Raw genomic sequence first — 17,953 nt, forward strand, 5'->3', positions numbered from 1 at the left:
CTGGGGTTTTGTCACTTGGTCAGTAGTTGCCCCATATTCCATGATGGGAAGGACTCTCTGGAGTGGTCTGTCCCTCCAGGTTCCAGGCTGGCTATGGTTCCCACACTCAAAGTCCCAGGAAGTTTCTGAGGCTCTTGACACAAACAAAATGGGGACAGAAGTGGAGAACCTCATTGCCCAGAACTTATGGCCATGATCTCCCTTTTGTTCCTAACACCCTCTCTCCTTGGGACCCTTTTTTCTTTTCATTTCTCCCCTGTTCTCCCATATCTCCACTTCCTCCATTTTTTAGGACATGCCACTCCCTCCTTCAGAAAGAACACCCCAGGGGCACCTGGGTGGCTCAGTGGTTAAGCCTCTGCCTTTGGCTCAGGTCATGATCCCAGGGTCCTGGGATCGAGCCCCACGTTGGGCTCTCTGCTCAGCAGGGAGCCTGCTTCCCCCCCACCCTTCTCTCTCTACCTGCCTCTCTGCCTACTTGTGATCTCTCTCTGTCAAATAAATAAATAAAATCTAAAAAAAAAAAAAAAAAGAACACCCCAAGTTTCTTCTTGTGTCTTACACATTTCCCAGCTTCCAGAATGTTCTGGAGGGCAGAAAGAGAGGCCAGCTTTAGTTTCCCATGTGGAAGCTAATCTCCAATCTCCACCACCATCTGTTTAGGTGACTTTGGGCAAATGGCAGACACGCACTTAGCTTCTGATTGCTCGTTGGTAAAACAGAGAAAAAACTCATCCACTTCATAGACTCACTAAAAATGGGCTCTCTGGGAGGTAGCTATTATTATTGTGATTATTTAGCTTCCAAAGCAGTGTTCCCAGCCCACTGAGCTACAACAGCAGCTTTGCTTCAAAGCCAGACCTCCCAGCTGCGGATGGAGGACAGGCTGGGTGTAACACACCTACTGAGCACCAACCTCCCAGATAGCAGTTGGGTTTCTCCTCAGCACCCCCAGGAAGCCACCATGTTGCCTCTCCTCATCAAGGATCCATCTGGCTTCTTGTTGCATCCACTGCTTTTCCCTTCAGGCCAGACCCAAGAGGGCCTTTGCCCAGAGAATTGGGGTCCCAGTCAACAGCCTTCCCACCGACCTTGATGGTGGTCTTCCATTGTCCTCCAGATCCAGGGAGGGTCTCTGCCAAGCTCCTTCCAAGTTGGCCCCAACTTCCAAATCACCATGTCTACAGAGGGATTGCCGGAGGGGACACGGGGTATGACATGTGGCAGTTTTAGAATTCAAAGATGCTTCCTCATTATTTCTAGTTCAGCTGTCCACCAGTAAAGTGTGACAGGGTGGGGGAGGGAGGACTTGCATCCCATTTCTCCTCTTGGAGCTGCAGAATTGGTGCAACAATACACTTCATAGATTTATCTTGCTCTGGGAGCTCAATTCCTTTGTCTGTCTCCCTAAAGTTGGGCCTGGAAGCCAGGCCTGGTCAAGCAGCCCCCACGGTGTGTCAGAACCTGACAGAACCACATGACTTCAGGGCAGTTGGATCTGAGGGACAGGGAGCAGTGTTTTGTTGTTGTCGTTGTTGTTGTTTTCCTCCAAATCAATTTCTCTGTAGACGGTGTGCCCTCCTATCCGCTCAGCTCCCTGGAAGTTTCCATCACGTGTGGTGGCCCAGCAGCCATTTGGTAAGGATAGCTTTTTTATTTATTGACTGGCAAAATATTCTATTTACCAAACCATTCTGGGTTCCTCTAAAGAGAAAATGGAGGTAAACCCAAAAGGAAAATTAACACTTTAATGCCATCTTACAGACATCTGCTTCATTTTATTGGAAATTGAGTGGGATGAAACCCAGCATTGGCAGCCTGCGTAAAGCAGCTGTATAATTTCCTTTTGTGCAAGGAACTAATTCTCAAGCATAAGACTTCTCACCTAAGAGAAGTCTAATGATGGTGGATGGCTCCTGTACGCTAATTATGTCTTCGTTTATATCTTTGGCTTGAACTCTAATTTGCTTACAGTTTAATGGACATCAGTTCTCGCTGCGAAATATCTAAGTACCTGGGAGATTGAATCCTTAGGCAGTCAAACGCGCTCTCTCTCAACACTAATCTCCAAACCTTCTGCATTCTGAACCAACTTCCAAAGGAGAGTGGCTCTTTAAAGCCTTGTGAATCACTTTTTGAGCAGTAACTGTGCACTTAAATTAAAAGCCATGATCTGGCAGGAGGCTCGGCTTGTGCTAAAAATAATAATAATAGTAATTTTTATAAAAAGGCTTTTCTGGTTTCAGTACTAGGCACGACTTGCCAGCTTCAATCACAGCCTGATGTGAAAGCTGCATGTTTTATGGCCATTTGTTTCCCTGACTTTGGTTTTCCCAATGGTTTCCCCAGAAAGTCTCTGACTTTCGTCAGGTGTTTTCTCTTCATCTCCGAGAATTTGGGAAATGAGCAACAGTGGAGATGAGGGAGGGGTTTCCAACCCTGGCCCTGCAGCTCATTTCCAAGGTACCCACCCCCCACCCCCTTTTAACCCTTTAATCCCAGAACAGTGATGCTGAATTTAATTTGAGTAGATAATCTCAACTGATAAAATTACAACTAATAAACCATCACGTGTTCTCTTTACTATGGCTTCTCTAATGTCAGTATTTATAATGATGGACCATGAGGTGAATGACCTGTAGGACAAAACACAGATTTGTTCTGGCAAGTCTGGGATGGTACCTGGGAGTCTGCATTTCAGAGAAGGCTGCCCGCCAGGCTGGTCCAAGGACCACACTTTGAGCTGCTTTCCCTGGATTATCTGATTTTGCTCCCATTACAACTATGAGGTAGATACGCTTTTCCAGATGAGGCCGTTGAAGGGCAAGGGTCGTAAATAACACACCTGAGGTCACCTGCTATAAGGAGCAGAGTCTGACTACGCAACCTCGACCCATAACTTCCTCTGCCCTGTCCAGCGGGTGCTCTTGTGATAAGTAGATACAAAATGAATTTAATACATGTATCTTAATCTAGGGAGTTCTGTGGTTAGTCCTGGATGAAGCTAATGAGCCATCTCTTCATTTATCCATGTTGTCAGAGTTTGCATCCATCCAGGCATGGCTGTGTCACCGTGAAGAGAGACCATCCTCCGTGAGCACTGGTTGGGGGCCTCACCCAGGCAAGCCCGGAGCTCATGAAGAGACAACGGGAGAGTCAGCCTGACAGAGATCTCTGGTCACAGCCTATCACACTTCTAGGAGCCTCCACAGGAACCAGTATTGTTTCCAACTCCTTGGAAGTGAGGGCAGGCAGAGGAGGTAGCTTGGGCCCCTCACTTGAAGATCTCTAATGGCAAAATATACCTTTTGGTGTTGCCTCTCCAGTCTGTGAAATAACCCACTGTCCCCTAACACTGTGCCCAAAGGGACCCAACAGGAGAAAACAACAGCATCTCGTAGGTAAGTGTATGGACTCTGGAGCCAGACTGCCTGGGTTCGAATTCTGACTTACCTAGTTGTTACGGGTTTAGGCAATTCACATAAACTCTCTGTGCCTCAGTTTCCTCCCTTGTAAAAGAGAGATGACAAAAATGAAAGCATCTGCCTTGTAGGCTTAGAGAGAAAATTACACGAATGGATTCGCATGAGGTGCTTGCCATGGAATAATTCCCCAAAAGATAGAAACTACAATTTTTTTTTAAGATTTTATTTATTTATTTGACAGACAGAGATCACAAGTAGGCAGAGAGGCAGAGAGAGAGGAGGAAGCAGGCTCTCCGCCGAGCAGAGAGCCCAATGCGGGGCTCGATCCCAGGACCCTGGAATCACGACCTGAGCCGAAGGCAGAGGCTTTAACCCACTGAGCCACCCAGGCGCCCCGAAACTACAATTTTTAACAGGCAGATGAAACAGCCTTGCTGAACGTATCCCCTAAAAATGTAGGTGATTTTTTTTTCTGTATTTAAGGCCAAGTAGCTGATTTGACTGATTCCCCCCAAAGGAGAATAATGAGAAAAGATCGGTCACTTGACACTCTCTGGTCCACATCATCTGGAAAGGACTGACAACAGAAATCGTCCAAAGCAGAGAGAGATAATAAGGTATAGGTGGATGTCAGCACTTTAATGAATTATGCTTCTGTTTATACACCGAGTCTTGAGCTATTTAAATCCCTCCTTTGATTATAGCTTTGTGTATGGGAGGTGTTTGCTGGACCCAGTTCCTGTGGTATCAAAGCAGGACCGAAAAGCAAACATACTTGTGAAGTGGAAACACACTTTCATTTCCTAAGGGTCCCATCATCAAGGCAAAAGCTATTACTTGATCACATAATTAACCTTAGGAAGAGAGGTGTAAGCAGCACAATTCATGAATTTGTTAATTGGTCTTCCTGCTACTGGTATTAGCCCAAGATGATCTGTTGTTCTCCTCTGTTGATCATCGTAAATCGGAAGTTTTCCAATTTGGATTTCTCCCGGGTCAGCAAGGGAAAAGAGGGAAGGAAGAGCTTTTTAACAATTCAAGAATAAGCTGTAGGTAAGTGTTTTTTTCTTAGGGGAGGACACAACTTGAAGGAAGAAACCCTTGCAGCGGGGTGGGACCCCTCTCCAGACCTCTGCTCTGTGGACCGATTAACCATATTGCTGGTGACTGATGTGGGAGCCCCCCGGCCCCCACCACCAGGCAGCAGAGACATAAAACAACTAGTAATGCTTATCGGCAGTCACGCTTCCAGACTGTGAAGCTCAGTCTAATTTAGTTCTAATTTATTTCCCCCATTGCAATGACTCCTTAGCTGAGGGGAAATGAACAGAAACACTCGATGGGTGTAGGCTCAGGCCCTGCAGACAGAGGGGGCTGTGTAGTCAGGGCCAGGAAGGCCCTGGGAGACAAGGACCAGACTCCCTCTCCTAGGAGTCTTAAAGAACTCTACTCCCCAAAGCTGGAGAATTGCATTCTAAGAGAAGAGGAAACGTCCCAGCATTTCTCTCCTTCCAACATGGCACACCTGGGTGGGAATTCAGGCTGATTTCCGGAAGCAGCAAATCAATACTCTTGAGAGCCTTCTATTGGAACCTTGGTTATGAAGCAGAATAGTTTAATTAAATTAGATCCTGAGCCTCTGATGGCTGCTTTAATTAAAAAAAAAAAAAAAAAAAAAAACAAATGCCCTGAGGTGGGGTGATTCTAGGCCTGATCTGTTCACACGAACTTAAAACTTGAGGATGCGTCTTATGAACAGTCACTGAGGACCGGCAAATGAAGAAACCACCCACTTCAACAGAGAGCTGATTCTGGTTGATAAAGGGATGGTTAAATAGCTCTCCAAAAAAGAAACACTTGCTAACAGCCTCCCCAGTTGCTTCAAAACCTTCAGGAATCTCACTGGGTAAGAGTCTGGACTGCCAACCAAAGCCACAGTGAAATGAGTAGCCCACACTTCTGAGCACCACAAACTGCCAAGGGCAGATGCAGAATGTCTGAGGTCTGGGGGCTTCCTGGCAACCTAGAAGGTGTTCGAAAGGATCAGGTAGCTGCAGTCGGTCTGTCTTTTAGACCTTAGGAGTCAGCCTGGACAACTGAGCTGGTTGTGGCAAGCCCCCTCCAACCACCCAGTCCTCCTGAGCCTGTGGGCTCCGAGGCTCCCCCCGGTTCTAGAGCCTTTGAAGAGAGCCGCCAGGGCACATGGTGATGTTGGTTCTAGGAAGGTTTGGAAGGTCAGGAGTAACACACAGTGACAGCACACCCCGTCACGGCCACTCCGGGTACCAAGAGGTACTGCAAGCTTCCCAGGTATGACAAACCCTTTGGCATCCAGGGAATTACGCTTGCACCCTCAGGATTCCATTTAGCAGGACCTCACGCCCCACGAAGGATGTTCTTCTGACTTATTGCTCCTATTCTTCCACTTGCCCCACTCTGGCCTTTTTGAGATTTTGGTCTAGAATTTCAAGGGAAATACTGTTTCCAAAAGAGCTATCCTGAACATCACTTTATAAAAACTTCAGTGATTTTCATTGGCTGAGAAGTATTTCTAAGTAAAGCAAATGCTTCAAGTACCTGGTGGGAGAAACTGGAAGTAAAACCCAGCACCAGTTAGAATGCCATGCTGAAAAGGCAGGTTGGGGAGGGGACGGGGGCTCTATCCTTGGGGCTCCCGAGGGGCTCCTGCCCTTGTTCCTGCATACACAGGGCTACAACTCAGTCTGTCCATCTCCACATGCTCCCATCAGAACCTGAAGTCAAGAGCTCTGGATCCTGGTAGTTCCAGCTCTTAGTGTAAGTTGTCTTCACTCTGGGACTGAGGGATGGTGGTAAAAATAAAGTACCCTTTATTAAGAACTCATTAGCCAGAGATGGTGCTAAGCATATTATATGGCTCATCTATTCAGTCCTCCAATGGCCTAATGAGGAGGGATTGCTATCAGACGCCTTTTACAGAAGAAAAAAAAAAACCAAAAAACAAAAAACAAAGACAAGGAGAACCCGGTAAGTTGCCCCCACACAGCTATCATCTGTGCCTCCACTTAGCTGTGGAACCCTTCCAGAAGGAGTGCCCCTGAGCCCCTCTTGGTGCCATAAGACTCAGTAACTTCTGGTGTCTAGCTAGACTGGAACCTTGTCAAGAAGGACGCTGACTGGCCTGGGCAAAGAAATGTCATTATTTCTGAAATCTCTCACACCGACTTTTTGATCCTGCTTTAAAAATAAAGTTTTAGGGGCGCCTGGGTGGCTCAGTGGGTTAAGCCGCTGCCTTCGGCTCAGGTCATGATCCCAGGTCCTGGGTTCGAGCCCCACATCAGGCTTTCTGCTCAGCAGGGAGCCTGCTTCCTCCTCTCTCTCTGCCTGCCTCTCTGCTTACTTGTGATTTCTCTCTGTCAAATAAATAAATAAAATCTTTAAAATAAATAAATAAATAAATAAAGTTTTAGCCCAGGAATGCAAAAAAGGAAAGCATATCAAATGCTGCATCCTCTCCTTTGCCCAGACACAGAGGCAAACATTTGTTACTAACTAGTTCGTCCGTGTGTCTATCTTTCTATAAAATGTGCTTATCCTCTATTTTGATTTCTTTTTCATTTTAGACATTGATAACTTCTAATTATGGTAGATGAGGATTTAACTCTCTTTCCCTCCACCCCGCTTCCCTCCCTTCCCCAGCCGCATACATTTTAGCAAAATCTTTCATCAGTTTTTATGTTTTTATGGCTAGATGAACATGGTTTACTACAGGGCTAAATAGTATGCTATACTTATGTCTTTTCACATACTATTTTGAATTAATAATGGTTTCATTTTTATCTGTTGCTTTGCTTTTAATATACTGAAACTTAAAAAAAATTTCTAACTTTATCATCAGATGTCCTGAATACTGAGGTGTTTTTTTAAATGATCTATCATGATAATGAGATGGTGTTTATCACTTTCTTTTATATTCCTGGGGAACTTTCTCATAAGGCCCTCCGCACTCACACCTCAACTAGTAGTTCCCGAATCCCAGTGCTTATTATCATCCTAGAAACCCTCTCCTGCACTGAAACCCTTATCTTCTGCCATGTTTTCCTCTTTCATGGCATTTTTCGTTGTTTTGTAGGACCGTATTTTCCACAAGCTTCTTAAGACCAAGTTTGTGAGAGGTAATGTTTGCTATCCTTGTATGTCTGGAAATACTTTTATTCTGCCTCTCACTTGATCAATAATTTGTCTGGGTGTGCAATCCTAACTTGAGCATAATTTGCCTGTAGAGTTTTGCAGAACTTTGTCTTCTAGCAGCAGATGTTGCTGCTGAGAAGTCTAAAATTGCAATTCTCATTTTTCTCCCCTGAGTTTTCTTTCCACAAGTTTTGAGGGGTTTTTTAGCCCAAGTGTTCCAAAATTTTGTAATGATTAATCATTATGGGGTTTTTTCCCACTCATTTATTCAAAGGGCACTGAGCAGGCCCTTTCAATCCAGGAGTTTTCTTTCAATTCTGTTAATTTTTCCTGTATTTATTTTTGAATAATTTACTCTATGCTATTTTATTTGAAACTGCTATTATGTAGAAGTTACAGGTCCCAGACCAATCCTCTATTTTTTTTCTCTACGTTTTCTCTACTAATTTCCATCTCTTTTAACTATTGTTTTATTTCCCCAATTTTTATTTTCCATTGAAGGTTTTTCTTTTACTTTTAAAATTTCCACATTTTAGTTTCTATGGAGCCTATTAAAAATTGTATCCCATCCCTGTATTATAAAAAGCAGTATTTTATCTTTCTGAGGTTGTCGTTATAGTTCTTTTCCAAAGTTTATTCCACAGATTTTTTTTTTCCTTATTCAACTTGGAGGTCTTTCTCAGATACTTGGTGACTCTTGACTATTCATATTTAAGAAATAGACACTGAAAAGTGGATAGAAAGCTCTTCGTTTGTGGTTGCAGCTCACCGAGTGAGGCATTTCTCCTTTGATTGGGTGGGGAGCCAAGTTTCACTGGAGCCAAGTTTCATTCGCCTTTCTGCCCAATGCCAGTAAATGGAGACTTTTTTTCTCAGGTTGTTCACTTCACTGGGGAAGAATCCTCTGGTAGATGCCAGACTGTTGGCATTCTGGAAGAGGGTAGACTGTAGAGAGAACTACAGACTGTAATTTAATCTCCATCATCATTTCTGCGTTTCACCCCTGCTCCCTTCTATGGTTGTATACTCAGTTTGGATCACATCCCCTTCGTAGTTCTTGTAAATGGCATGTGTGAGGGGAGTTTGGGGGGCTCACAAGGTAGTCTGCTGTATGCAAGAAGATGAGGAAGGGAGGTGGGCTTCTGTGTGCTCTTACTTCAACCATCTTCCTAGTTCTCACCCCTACATCATGCCCTTGCCTTCTGCAAAAAGAGGAATTAGCTCACTTCTCATTGTTATTGCCCTCTCCATGGACACTTTAGATGATAGTTTCTCTAATCTACTCATCTAAAGACAGCTTCTTTATCTGCTTTCCTTCATCTAAAGTTGTTGAAATTGTTTGTGTACTTGAGTCCCCTTGTTTTATTCCTCTTTTGGGGTTATGCCTTTTTAATTTCCCTACTATTATCTAAGTAGGTCTTTGGAGACAAAACGGTAATTTGGCATTTTAAACTGGATTGCATATTACTTTCTAACAGGGGAGGTTGTTCTCACATTTCTGGCACATTGCGGAAGGTGGTTTGGGCATTGTGTCCTGAAAGTCTTACAGATCTCCTCTTCCGGATTAAGTTTGAAATGATGGCCTGAGACATGGTCACCAATACTATCATTAGCGGTAGCAACAGTACTAAAGATGGCTACCATTCATTGAGTAGGTAATCAGCAAACCAGCACTGTACCAGATGCTTCATGTTCTTTCACGGGACATTCACAAGCTACTTTCTCTTTTATAGATGATGAAATAGGTTGAGAAAGATTTTTATACTCTCCTAGTCACACAAATGCCTGAGAGAGAATTTGACCACAACTGTCTTTCTCATTGCTGCTGCTGCTGCTACCAGCTGATTAACACTTTCTGAGGATTTACTGTGTATTTGTCTAACTTCTGCAAGGCCCTGCTTCTCCTCATGGCTGTAATAAAATGCAAAGCGTACTCCTTATTAGCCTATTGTCTGAGACACAAGTGCATCGATGGTCACTTAAAAAGAAAAGAATTGAGGGGGTGGCACCTGGGTGGTTCAATTGGCTAAGCATCTGACTCCTGGTTTCAGCTCAAGTCATCATCTCAGGGTCATTCAAGCTGGGTCTATGCTCAGTGCAGAGTCTACTTGAGATTCTCTTCTTCTCCCTCTTCTCCTTGTCCGGCTCACATGCACACCTGCTCTCTAAATGGATAAATAAAATCTTTAAAAAAGAAAAAAATTTTCTTACATAACTAAAATATCCTCTTTTTTTTTTTTGTAGAAATAGCATATTTTCACCCCTGAATGATCTGGAAACCACCTTTCTTTTAATAATACATTATTTTACCCACCTTGCTTACCTATATTCTCATTACTATGTGAACCTCTTACAGTAAGTCCTCTCTGTATAGGTAACTCACCCACTTTTGATTCTGCAATTGGAAAAAGTGAGAGGGGATTCAGTGTAGCCAAGCCCTGCCCAGAATTGTTACACACATGTTCTTCAAGCATCCATAGCTGAAATCCAGGACCTGGTCTCCTTTATGGCTCTGTGGCAGCTCCCAGGTTGACAGGTTGGGACTGAGGGCTACATCACTTTCTGCTATGACCCAAGACACACTACACATTCCCACGCTAGCAAGGCAGTTGTGAGTCAATAATGTCATTTAGTACTTAAGAGCCCGGGCTCTGGAGTCATAATGCCTAGGCCTGAATCCCCATTTTTCCAAGTTTTCCCCCCTTAACTGTGTGGCCTTGAGCAAGTTCCTTGACATCTCTGGATCTATTTCCTCATCTGTAAAATGGGATTAATAATAATACATCATGAGACAGTTGAGATTAAATGAATAAGACATGATTTTAAAATACTTATAACCATAGGGATGTCTAGGTCGCTCAGTCCATTGAATCTCCAATTCTTGATCTTGACTCAGGTCTTGATCTTAGGGTCGTGAGTTCAAGCCCTGCACTGGAGCCTACTTAAGTAAATAAATAAAAATAAAATACTTATAACCATGCTGAGTTTTAGAAAGTGCACGTAAGTGTAAAATGGCAGCTAGCTACCACACTTCATTACTGGTAATAACCACAAACCTTTAATGAATACTTACTACATACCAGGCACTCTGTTAAATGCTTGACATACAACATCTCATGGAATCCCTGTAACATATTACCCCATTTACAGATGAGGGAATTGAAACTGAGAGAGGTAGAGGTGGATGTTCCTTGAAACTGACGACGCTAAGCTGCAGGGTCCGTCATTTAAAAGATCCCTGTGAGAGTTAGGGTGGCTGGGAGTCTTAGATGGATGGGAAAGAGAAGGAAGGCTGCAACAGAAGCACTTCTCTTAAATAATTCTGGCAATTTCCTAAAGAGATTGCAGAAAGGAGGAATCTGCAGTATCATGGTTCCTGAAATTTGTTATAATCTTTATTATTCTAAATGCTCGCTTTTGGATCTAATTACGTGGGGTCTTTTCTTTATGAGGGTCCTTAAGTTTATAAGCTTCAGTACCCCCAAACCCACATCTGTCTCTTACCAGAAGACGTGCATATGGCTTTACTTTTAACCTCTATACTTTACTGTGTCCTTGCTGGATTTATTTAAGCTGGTCACACTCACTTCACAGAGATAGAAAACATCCTCAAATTGAAAGGCCTGTGGTAGCAGGAGATTATACTGTCTTGCTGATTGCATTTAGCAAGGCATAAGGGTTCGGTAAAGTCTTAATAGACTTCATCAATATAAGTTTAAGATGTCTGGCAAGTAACCTACCTTTGATGGTGAGTAGTGGTTTGATGTCTATTTTATAAACCCTGAACCTCCTAGAAAAAGGGTAAATTGGTAATATATTTTTGTGGTCTATTATATTTGAACCTTTGATTTGCAAGTGTGATTTCAACATATTTTTTTCTTTTACAGACCATAACTGCTAAAGCAAAACAAAACCCAAAGATAAACAGCTTTCATACGTTTCTACCACGATAGATTTTTCAAAGCAAGGAATGAAATGTCAAAATGTCCACTCAGTGGTTCCTTGTCCTTAAAAATCCTGGGGAGAATCAGATCATCTGAAATAGAAACTCTGCTATTTTTATACCCAATTGCAAATCGGGACGTTGCCAGGCTTTCGTCTCAGCAACGAGTCTTCCTAGGAACTGGATCTAGAATTTATTTATACTTTACACTTTGGGGAAAGGTACATTCTGAGTCCTTTCAATTTTTGGTGTTCCCTTTCCCTGAAGAACCTTTGAAATTACCTTTTATATTTTTTGGTCTCCTCTATCCAGAAAGAGAAGGCGGTGGAAGGACGAAGCTGGAGAGACCCTCACTTATTTGGGCACCACTTGTATTAACCAAATGGGTAATGAAACACGTTGCCTAGTGAATGATGCCATGTTATTTCTGTTTGCAATTCAAATCAATGACTAGGCACTCCCAAGGAAAGGGGGCTGGGTGCAGCCACTTTGAATCTAACTCAAAATCCATCTCATGGGGCAGGAGAAAATGTCCATATCAAAAATTAGGCATCAACTTTTCAAATTACCATACAGTTGCTTAATGGAGGACTCTCGGAACATTGTGTGAACACACACAGATCCTCTTCAGCCACTGATCTATCCTGGAAAAAACTTGGGAAATCTCCTCTTGGCTACCAACACCTTCCCTTTATATGGCCTATTCTTTTTTTCATGGATGTAAAGGGAAAAGACTTGTAGGAAGTGATGTTATTATGACTGAGAACATGTGGTCTATTCAGTGTTTCCAGTATATTCGCGCGCGTGTGTATGTGTGTGTGTGTGTGAGAGAGAGAGAGAGATGAGAGATCTTCAAAATGCAGTAAGGCAGAGAACATGAAACCACCTGTGCCAGAAGCATTTATTCAAATTAATTCATCAGCAACACTAAACTCCTTTTACCATCAGTAGAATGGCTCTACAAACAGGAGGTTCTCCTAGAGCTGCTGAAGGCACAAGGCTGAATCCTTTACTGGCTGATGAATCTGATGGACTATAGGTTATAATCCTGACCGATTTTTATCAGGGGCGGAGGACAGGTAATAGAAGGAAAATGAATAAAGCTGGGTCAGAGAGGATTCAGGAAACGATATCATGTGAACCACAAATGCCACACAGACCTGTTGGTACCTGGTTTAAAATCTGGAATGGGAGGAGTTACAGGGGGCAGGAGGGGGCAGGCAGCCTCCTTCCTCTGCCTCTGTCTCACCAAGTGCAGTGAGCGTGTCAGGGATAAGCATGCTAAAAGCAAGACACAGCCTGGGTCTGGGGAGGCTGCCCTTGATTTCCTGTTTCACTCGGGGAGGAGAAAAGCAATCATTTTTGGTGTTTGATTGTAGCTTTCGATCAATTTGGATAAATAGAAAGGAGACTTTAAAACAGACTAGCTCAAAAGGCACAGAAAAAGTGTCTTAAAAACAGTACATACAATTGAATGTCAATTACTTTTTGAAATTAAACAAATAGGTGAGCTGGAACATTTACTTAACCATTTGGTATGCACTGGTTGTTGTCAATTGATGAAATAGCTGTGGTTACTGAATATCAGGAAGGGAGTTTCAAAGCATCAAAATTATAAGCAATTCCAATAATAATTTGAAAAAAGACAGTAAGTTGCCTTTGCTCAATTCAACGAGTATTTACTGAGCATCTGTTATGGGCCTTTATGGGTTACTTCTGTGTCCTAATTTTAGCTTTAGTTTCAGGCAGTGTTTCATCTTTAGGAACTTGTAACACCCAAATGTGGGAACTGCCGGTATTCTGGTGTGAAGATTTAAAACTTCAGTTACATAAGGTGGTGAACTTCTCCACTGAGGAGGCCACAAAGCAGGGTTCCCTTCGTGACCTTTCTTACCACGCTGACAATAATTTAATTCCTATAGAACTAGCTTAAGATATTCCCTTTCAGGAACAAATCCACTGCAAGAAAAGATTATTCATTTACTCATAAAATAGTATTTAGTGAACACCAAAGTGTGTACAAAATCACTAGGTGCCCCATACCCGTCTACCTCACAGGGTTTCTATAGGCCTCAAGTGAGAAGTCTATGGGACTCCACTTAAAAAAATATAAATTGCTATATAGAGAGAAACTCTATTTTTATTACGTACCTGAATGAGTCATGAAGACATTCAATTGTTCCCAAATATAGAAAGTTACAATTATCTGGGTCTCTTTTCCTATAGTTTTAGTGGTAGCTACCATGTTTTGGGCTTGAAGTGCCACCAGATGTCACATGCTTTATACCAATTCTTTTCATCCCTCCAATAACCTTAGCAGGTGGGTACTGTCTACATACTAAAAGATGAGGGAAGAGGAGGTCAAGAAATCTGGTGAAATTCCTGTAACTAGACAGTATTACAAAACTGGGATTTGAATTTCCACCTATTTGTCTGCAAATCCTGTAAGCCCAATTCTATTCTATAGTGTACATTTATTGCTGAAGATGATGTTCTCCTTTCATTATAGTACAAGTAAGCCACATTCGTATTATGAAAAATCAAGCAGTTTCAAGATTACCGAATAGAATTACAACTTCTTGATCATTTGGGGCTGTTGACGTGAACAATTGTAATGGCTCTGGGCTATGCCCTGGTTTATTCTAAAGCAGGCAGGGCCACTCGGCCCTCACTCAAGACCTAATGTGACTTCCGCCTGTTTCGCCATGTGGTTTTTCTGCCATTTCCTTTAACCTGTCACTTCTCCCTGATGGTCCTGTGCCTGTTAACGTGCTGGGGACTAATAAACCAAATGGGCAATGGTAGGGATCTGAGGCAGCGGTTCTAAGCTGTGAACATGACTCACTGGGCGAACTAGTTTAAATGTAGATTCTTGGGCCCCATTCCCTGATGTTCGGCTTTAGTAGCTCTGGGAACTTGAGTTCCAAGAATTGCTGCTCTAGGAGTAAAGAGCACACGTTATGATTGTGAGAACTGTATTCTCTAAGCGGCATCTGTTGTTATTAAGTTTTCGATTTTTATCCAAGGCCTGGGGACTAAATGTAGGGATTAAATAAACTGTTAAAAATACAGACAAGGTGAGTGGGAGACAGAACCTGCAATCTGAGAGGCTACATTATTTGAATAATTCAACTTCTTTTTTTCACTCATATTATAAAATATTAGATTTATTGACTAAAACAGCAAAAGAAGAGCCTGAAAGTACCACCAGAAGGATTTATTTTTTTCCAAAACTCTGCTCTTGGAAAGTCTGTCAAAATTCTAGGTCTCTTTCTCCTTAAAGAGCATGGCTGTGAATGCTGGCTCACCTAACCAGTCTGAGCCAGTTCCGCTCTCACCTTTCAAGGAGAGAACAGTACCTACTTCTCAGGGAGGGTGGGCCTTCAGAGATGCCTCGGGGAACATTCCTGGTAAGTACTCAATATGTGGTCACATTTTTAAAAAATGAGCTTTTTATAAAAATAGGAATTCCAGTTGTAACCATCACAAAAGTTTTGTGACTCTTTGAGGGACCCAGATTTCGTATTTATACATCCAGTGTTATCCAGAGTAATGGACAGTGCAGTGTCCACCTTTATAGTCTAAGGCGATGAACCCAATTTACATTCTAGGCACATTATTCTAACTTCAGCTGTATGAAACAGGCCTGAAGGTATTGATCTCTATGTCACACTACAGGGAATGCAAAGAAACTAAGACTTTGAGATCTTAAAGATTAGAGACAAACCCTAAATATTTATAATGAAGTATTATTTACTTCAGTGGAAGAAACAGGCATACTAACATGAAAAAACACATTTTATTGCACTTAAGTTATAAGAAAATAAAATTTCTAAGTGAATCAAACCATAGACACAATCCCTTTAAAGGTTGTTTTCCTCCATCATGTCAGGTTGTTACATAACTAAAATTAACCAACTTGAATCTGATTGTTTTAAATCAGACTATAAATAAAACAAAAAAAAAAACAGGAGGAGGAAAAAAAGATCACCTAGGATACAGTGTTAAACCACTTTCACAGTTCAGCTTGAGTTGTGGCTCTTGGAGAATGAGGCAAACCATTTGACTTTTTCATTCATTTCGTTTGTTTGCATGTGACGCCTTTACTACAAAAACTGTATAGTTTCTGCTTTGTCAGTTTCTCAGAGCAATAAAACTGTAACAGTTGTTTTCCCAAATACTGTAAAACACTAAGACTGACCAGCAACTTTATTTGTTTTATATATTTTTAAAATATTTTGTCAGTTTTATTATGTACGTTCATCCATTCACCACAGCCCTCAAAAAGAAAAGTTTCTCCACAGAACAGGCGGCAACAGCTCTGTTCCAAGGAATGTGTTTTAATTTTTGCCCAGATAAAAGAAAATAAGCTTTGCACACACTCTCAATTCTTTACTTGCAGGCAAACTTCACTCTTTATTATCTGAAACTCTCCCATTCTCAGCCTCTTAGAGGCACAGATGGTTCAAGTTTCAGTGGCAAAAAGTCTTTTTTCTGTAACCAAACTAGAGCAAATTTGGAATTCAGTCTGGGACTAAAACGTCACAGCAGAAAAAAAATAAAAAAAAATAATTTGCTTTTTTCTTTCTTTCATTTAGCAGCATAAATAAGTTTGGCCACTGGGAGTACAGTACAGGGGTGGGACAACAATCCCATATTTGAAGACCTACTTCTAGCACCAGCATCAAGAATTAAATCCATCTCAGGACTCACGGAACCCAGGACAACTTGCCACCTTTGAGCAACATATGCGTTGAAGAGTGTATGTGGAAGCGACAGTAAATAGATTAACAGAGGCTAATACTGTGATTGATTGACATTGGCAATGGTTGGCAAAAAAAAAAAAAAAAAAAAAAAAAAAAAAAAAAAAAAAGCTTTTCATGATAACTGTACAAAAACAATTCACAGTAATTTTTTTTTTTTTAGCTTTTCCACTCCAGAAAAATGACTTTTTGTTGCAGATGCTCTCTATCGAGAAAGTCAGCCAGTCCTCATATGGGTGTTATTGCAGCCCCTTCCTAGGTTTCAGTGGTAAAAGGACAGGCTAACAGAATCTGTAACGAAGCTTCAGCGTTAACGCTGCCCAGTGACCACTGGAGAAGAAAATAAAGAAATAATTGCACCTGGTTTGATTTAGAAAGTCTCATTTTGCAAAGCTGCCCTCAGTCAAAAGTGAAGCCTTTTATGTGATGAGACAGCAGACGCCTCTCTTGTCAGTTACGGTTTGTCATGTCTTCCTCTTTTCCTTCTTAGTCTGTAGATCTTTTCACTCTGTTGCCCCAAGCCAACATCCTGCACCACTGAGAACAAGGGATTTTTTTTTCTTTTTCTTTTTTCTTTCTTTTTTTTTCTTTTTTCTTCTGTTGTTTTTTGTTTTGTTTTGTTTTCTGTTTTTTGTTTGTTTTTCAGGGGGAAGGGCAAGGAGTATATCGTCTACACATTTGGACAAATTTGTCTTTTCTGCTCTTCACTTCATGTCCACATCAAAGTCCAGCACCAGCAGCTTGGTTTCCTCAGTTCCATTCCGACTCCCAACTGCACACACCAGCTTCGTGTTTGAGGCTCTGATCCGCCACACAACTCCCCCACTCCCCCCACTCTCCAATGTGACTAGGTTTCGAATAAATTCACCCGTTTTCAAGTCCCATAGTTTTACAGTTCCATCATCTGAGCTGGTAATTACAAAGTTCTTGTTGAACTGTAAACAGGTCACAGCACTCTGATGCTTGTTAGGACCTAGGCAAAACCAAAGGAATTAAATTACTGGTTAGAAATCATGGGTATGGGTAAGTTACACTGTAATTGTAGCCTACTACATTAGAACATACAATAAATGAAATATTTAAAATGCTGCATATTTAGAAACTGTGAGTATTTTAGGATCAGCAGGGTTGCAAGAAAATCTGTTAGCTATTTGTAACTGAAGCATTAACTTTCAAGAGTTCTGTCTTCCAGGAAGCTTGGTTAGCTACCAGGCACACATTTTGTTTTTTGGCTGTGTAAATAAGAGCTTTCTTAGTGGTGATGGAGATAGATCAGTTTCACGGATTCTGCTGATGGATGAATGGGCAGGAAATCTACCACCCTCACCACTTGGAACTGACCACTCAAAGGCAAAGGCTGAATGACCACAATTCCAAAACTCTGAGGAATAGACACAACCAATGAGTAAAAAGTTGCAGTGCAGGCCCACCAGATGGCCTCACTGAAAAAAAAAAAAAAAAAAAAACACTTTTCAGGGCTATGACCAATAAAAAGAAGTTAATCATGATATAAAATGTTAACACTGTTGTGCCTCATTTAGTATTAGTGGTTTTCACATGATTCTTTCTTCATTTTACTGGGTGCTATTATTCCTTCCATCCTAGTTAAGCAGATGGTTAAAGGATCTAAGTTGAGGCCAAAGCAATTTTCT

The 17,953-nt window shown here is 41.9% G+C and overlaps 1 protein-coding gene across 5 annotated transcripts in view; it reads right to left on the reverse strand.

The window, feature by feature from the left end:
- Nucleotides 1–16,862: 16,862 nt before the first annotated feature.
- FBXW7 (F-box and WD repeat domain containing 7) overlaps nt 16,863–17,953 on the reverse strand; it is a 223,345-nt gene continuing 222,254 nt past the window's right edge. For all 5 annotated transcript variants that reach the window (XM_047717648.1, XM_047717646.1, XM_047717647.1 and 2 more), the window contains one exon: nt 16,863–17,274. In XM_047717648.1, coding sequence (XP_047573604.1) covers nt 17,006–17,274 — 269 coding nt within the window. In that variant the 3' untranslated portion in view covers nt 16,863–17,005. The remainder of the gene's footprint in view (nt 17,275–17,953) is intronic.

This window comes from Lutra lutra, chromosome 2 (genome assembly GCF_902655055.1).
Source record: "Lutra lutra chromosome 2, mLutLut1.2, whole genome shotgun sequence".
NCBI lineage: Eukaryota > Metazoa > Chordata > Mammalia > Carnivora > Mustelidae > Lutra > Lutra lutra.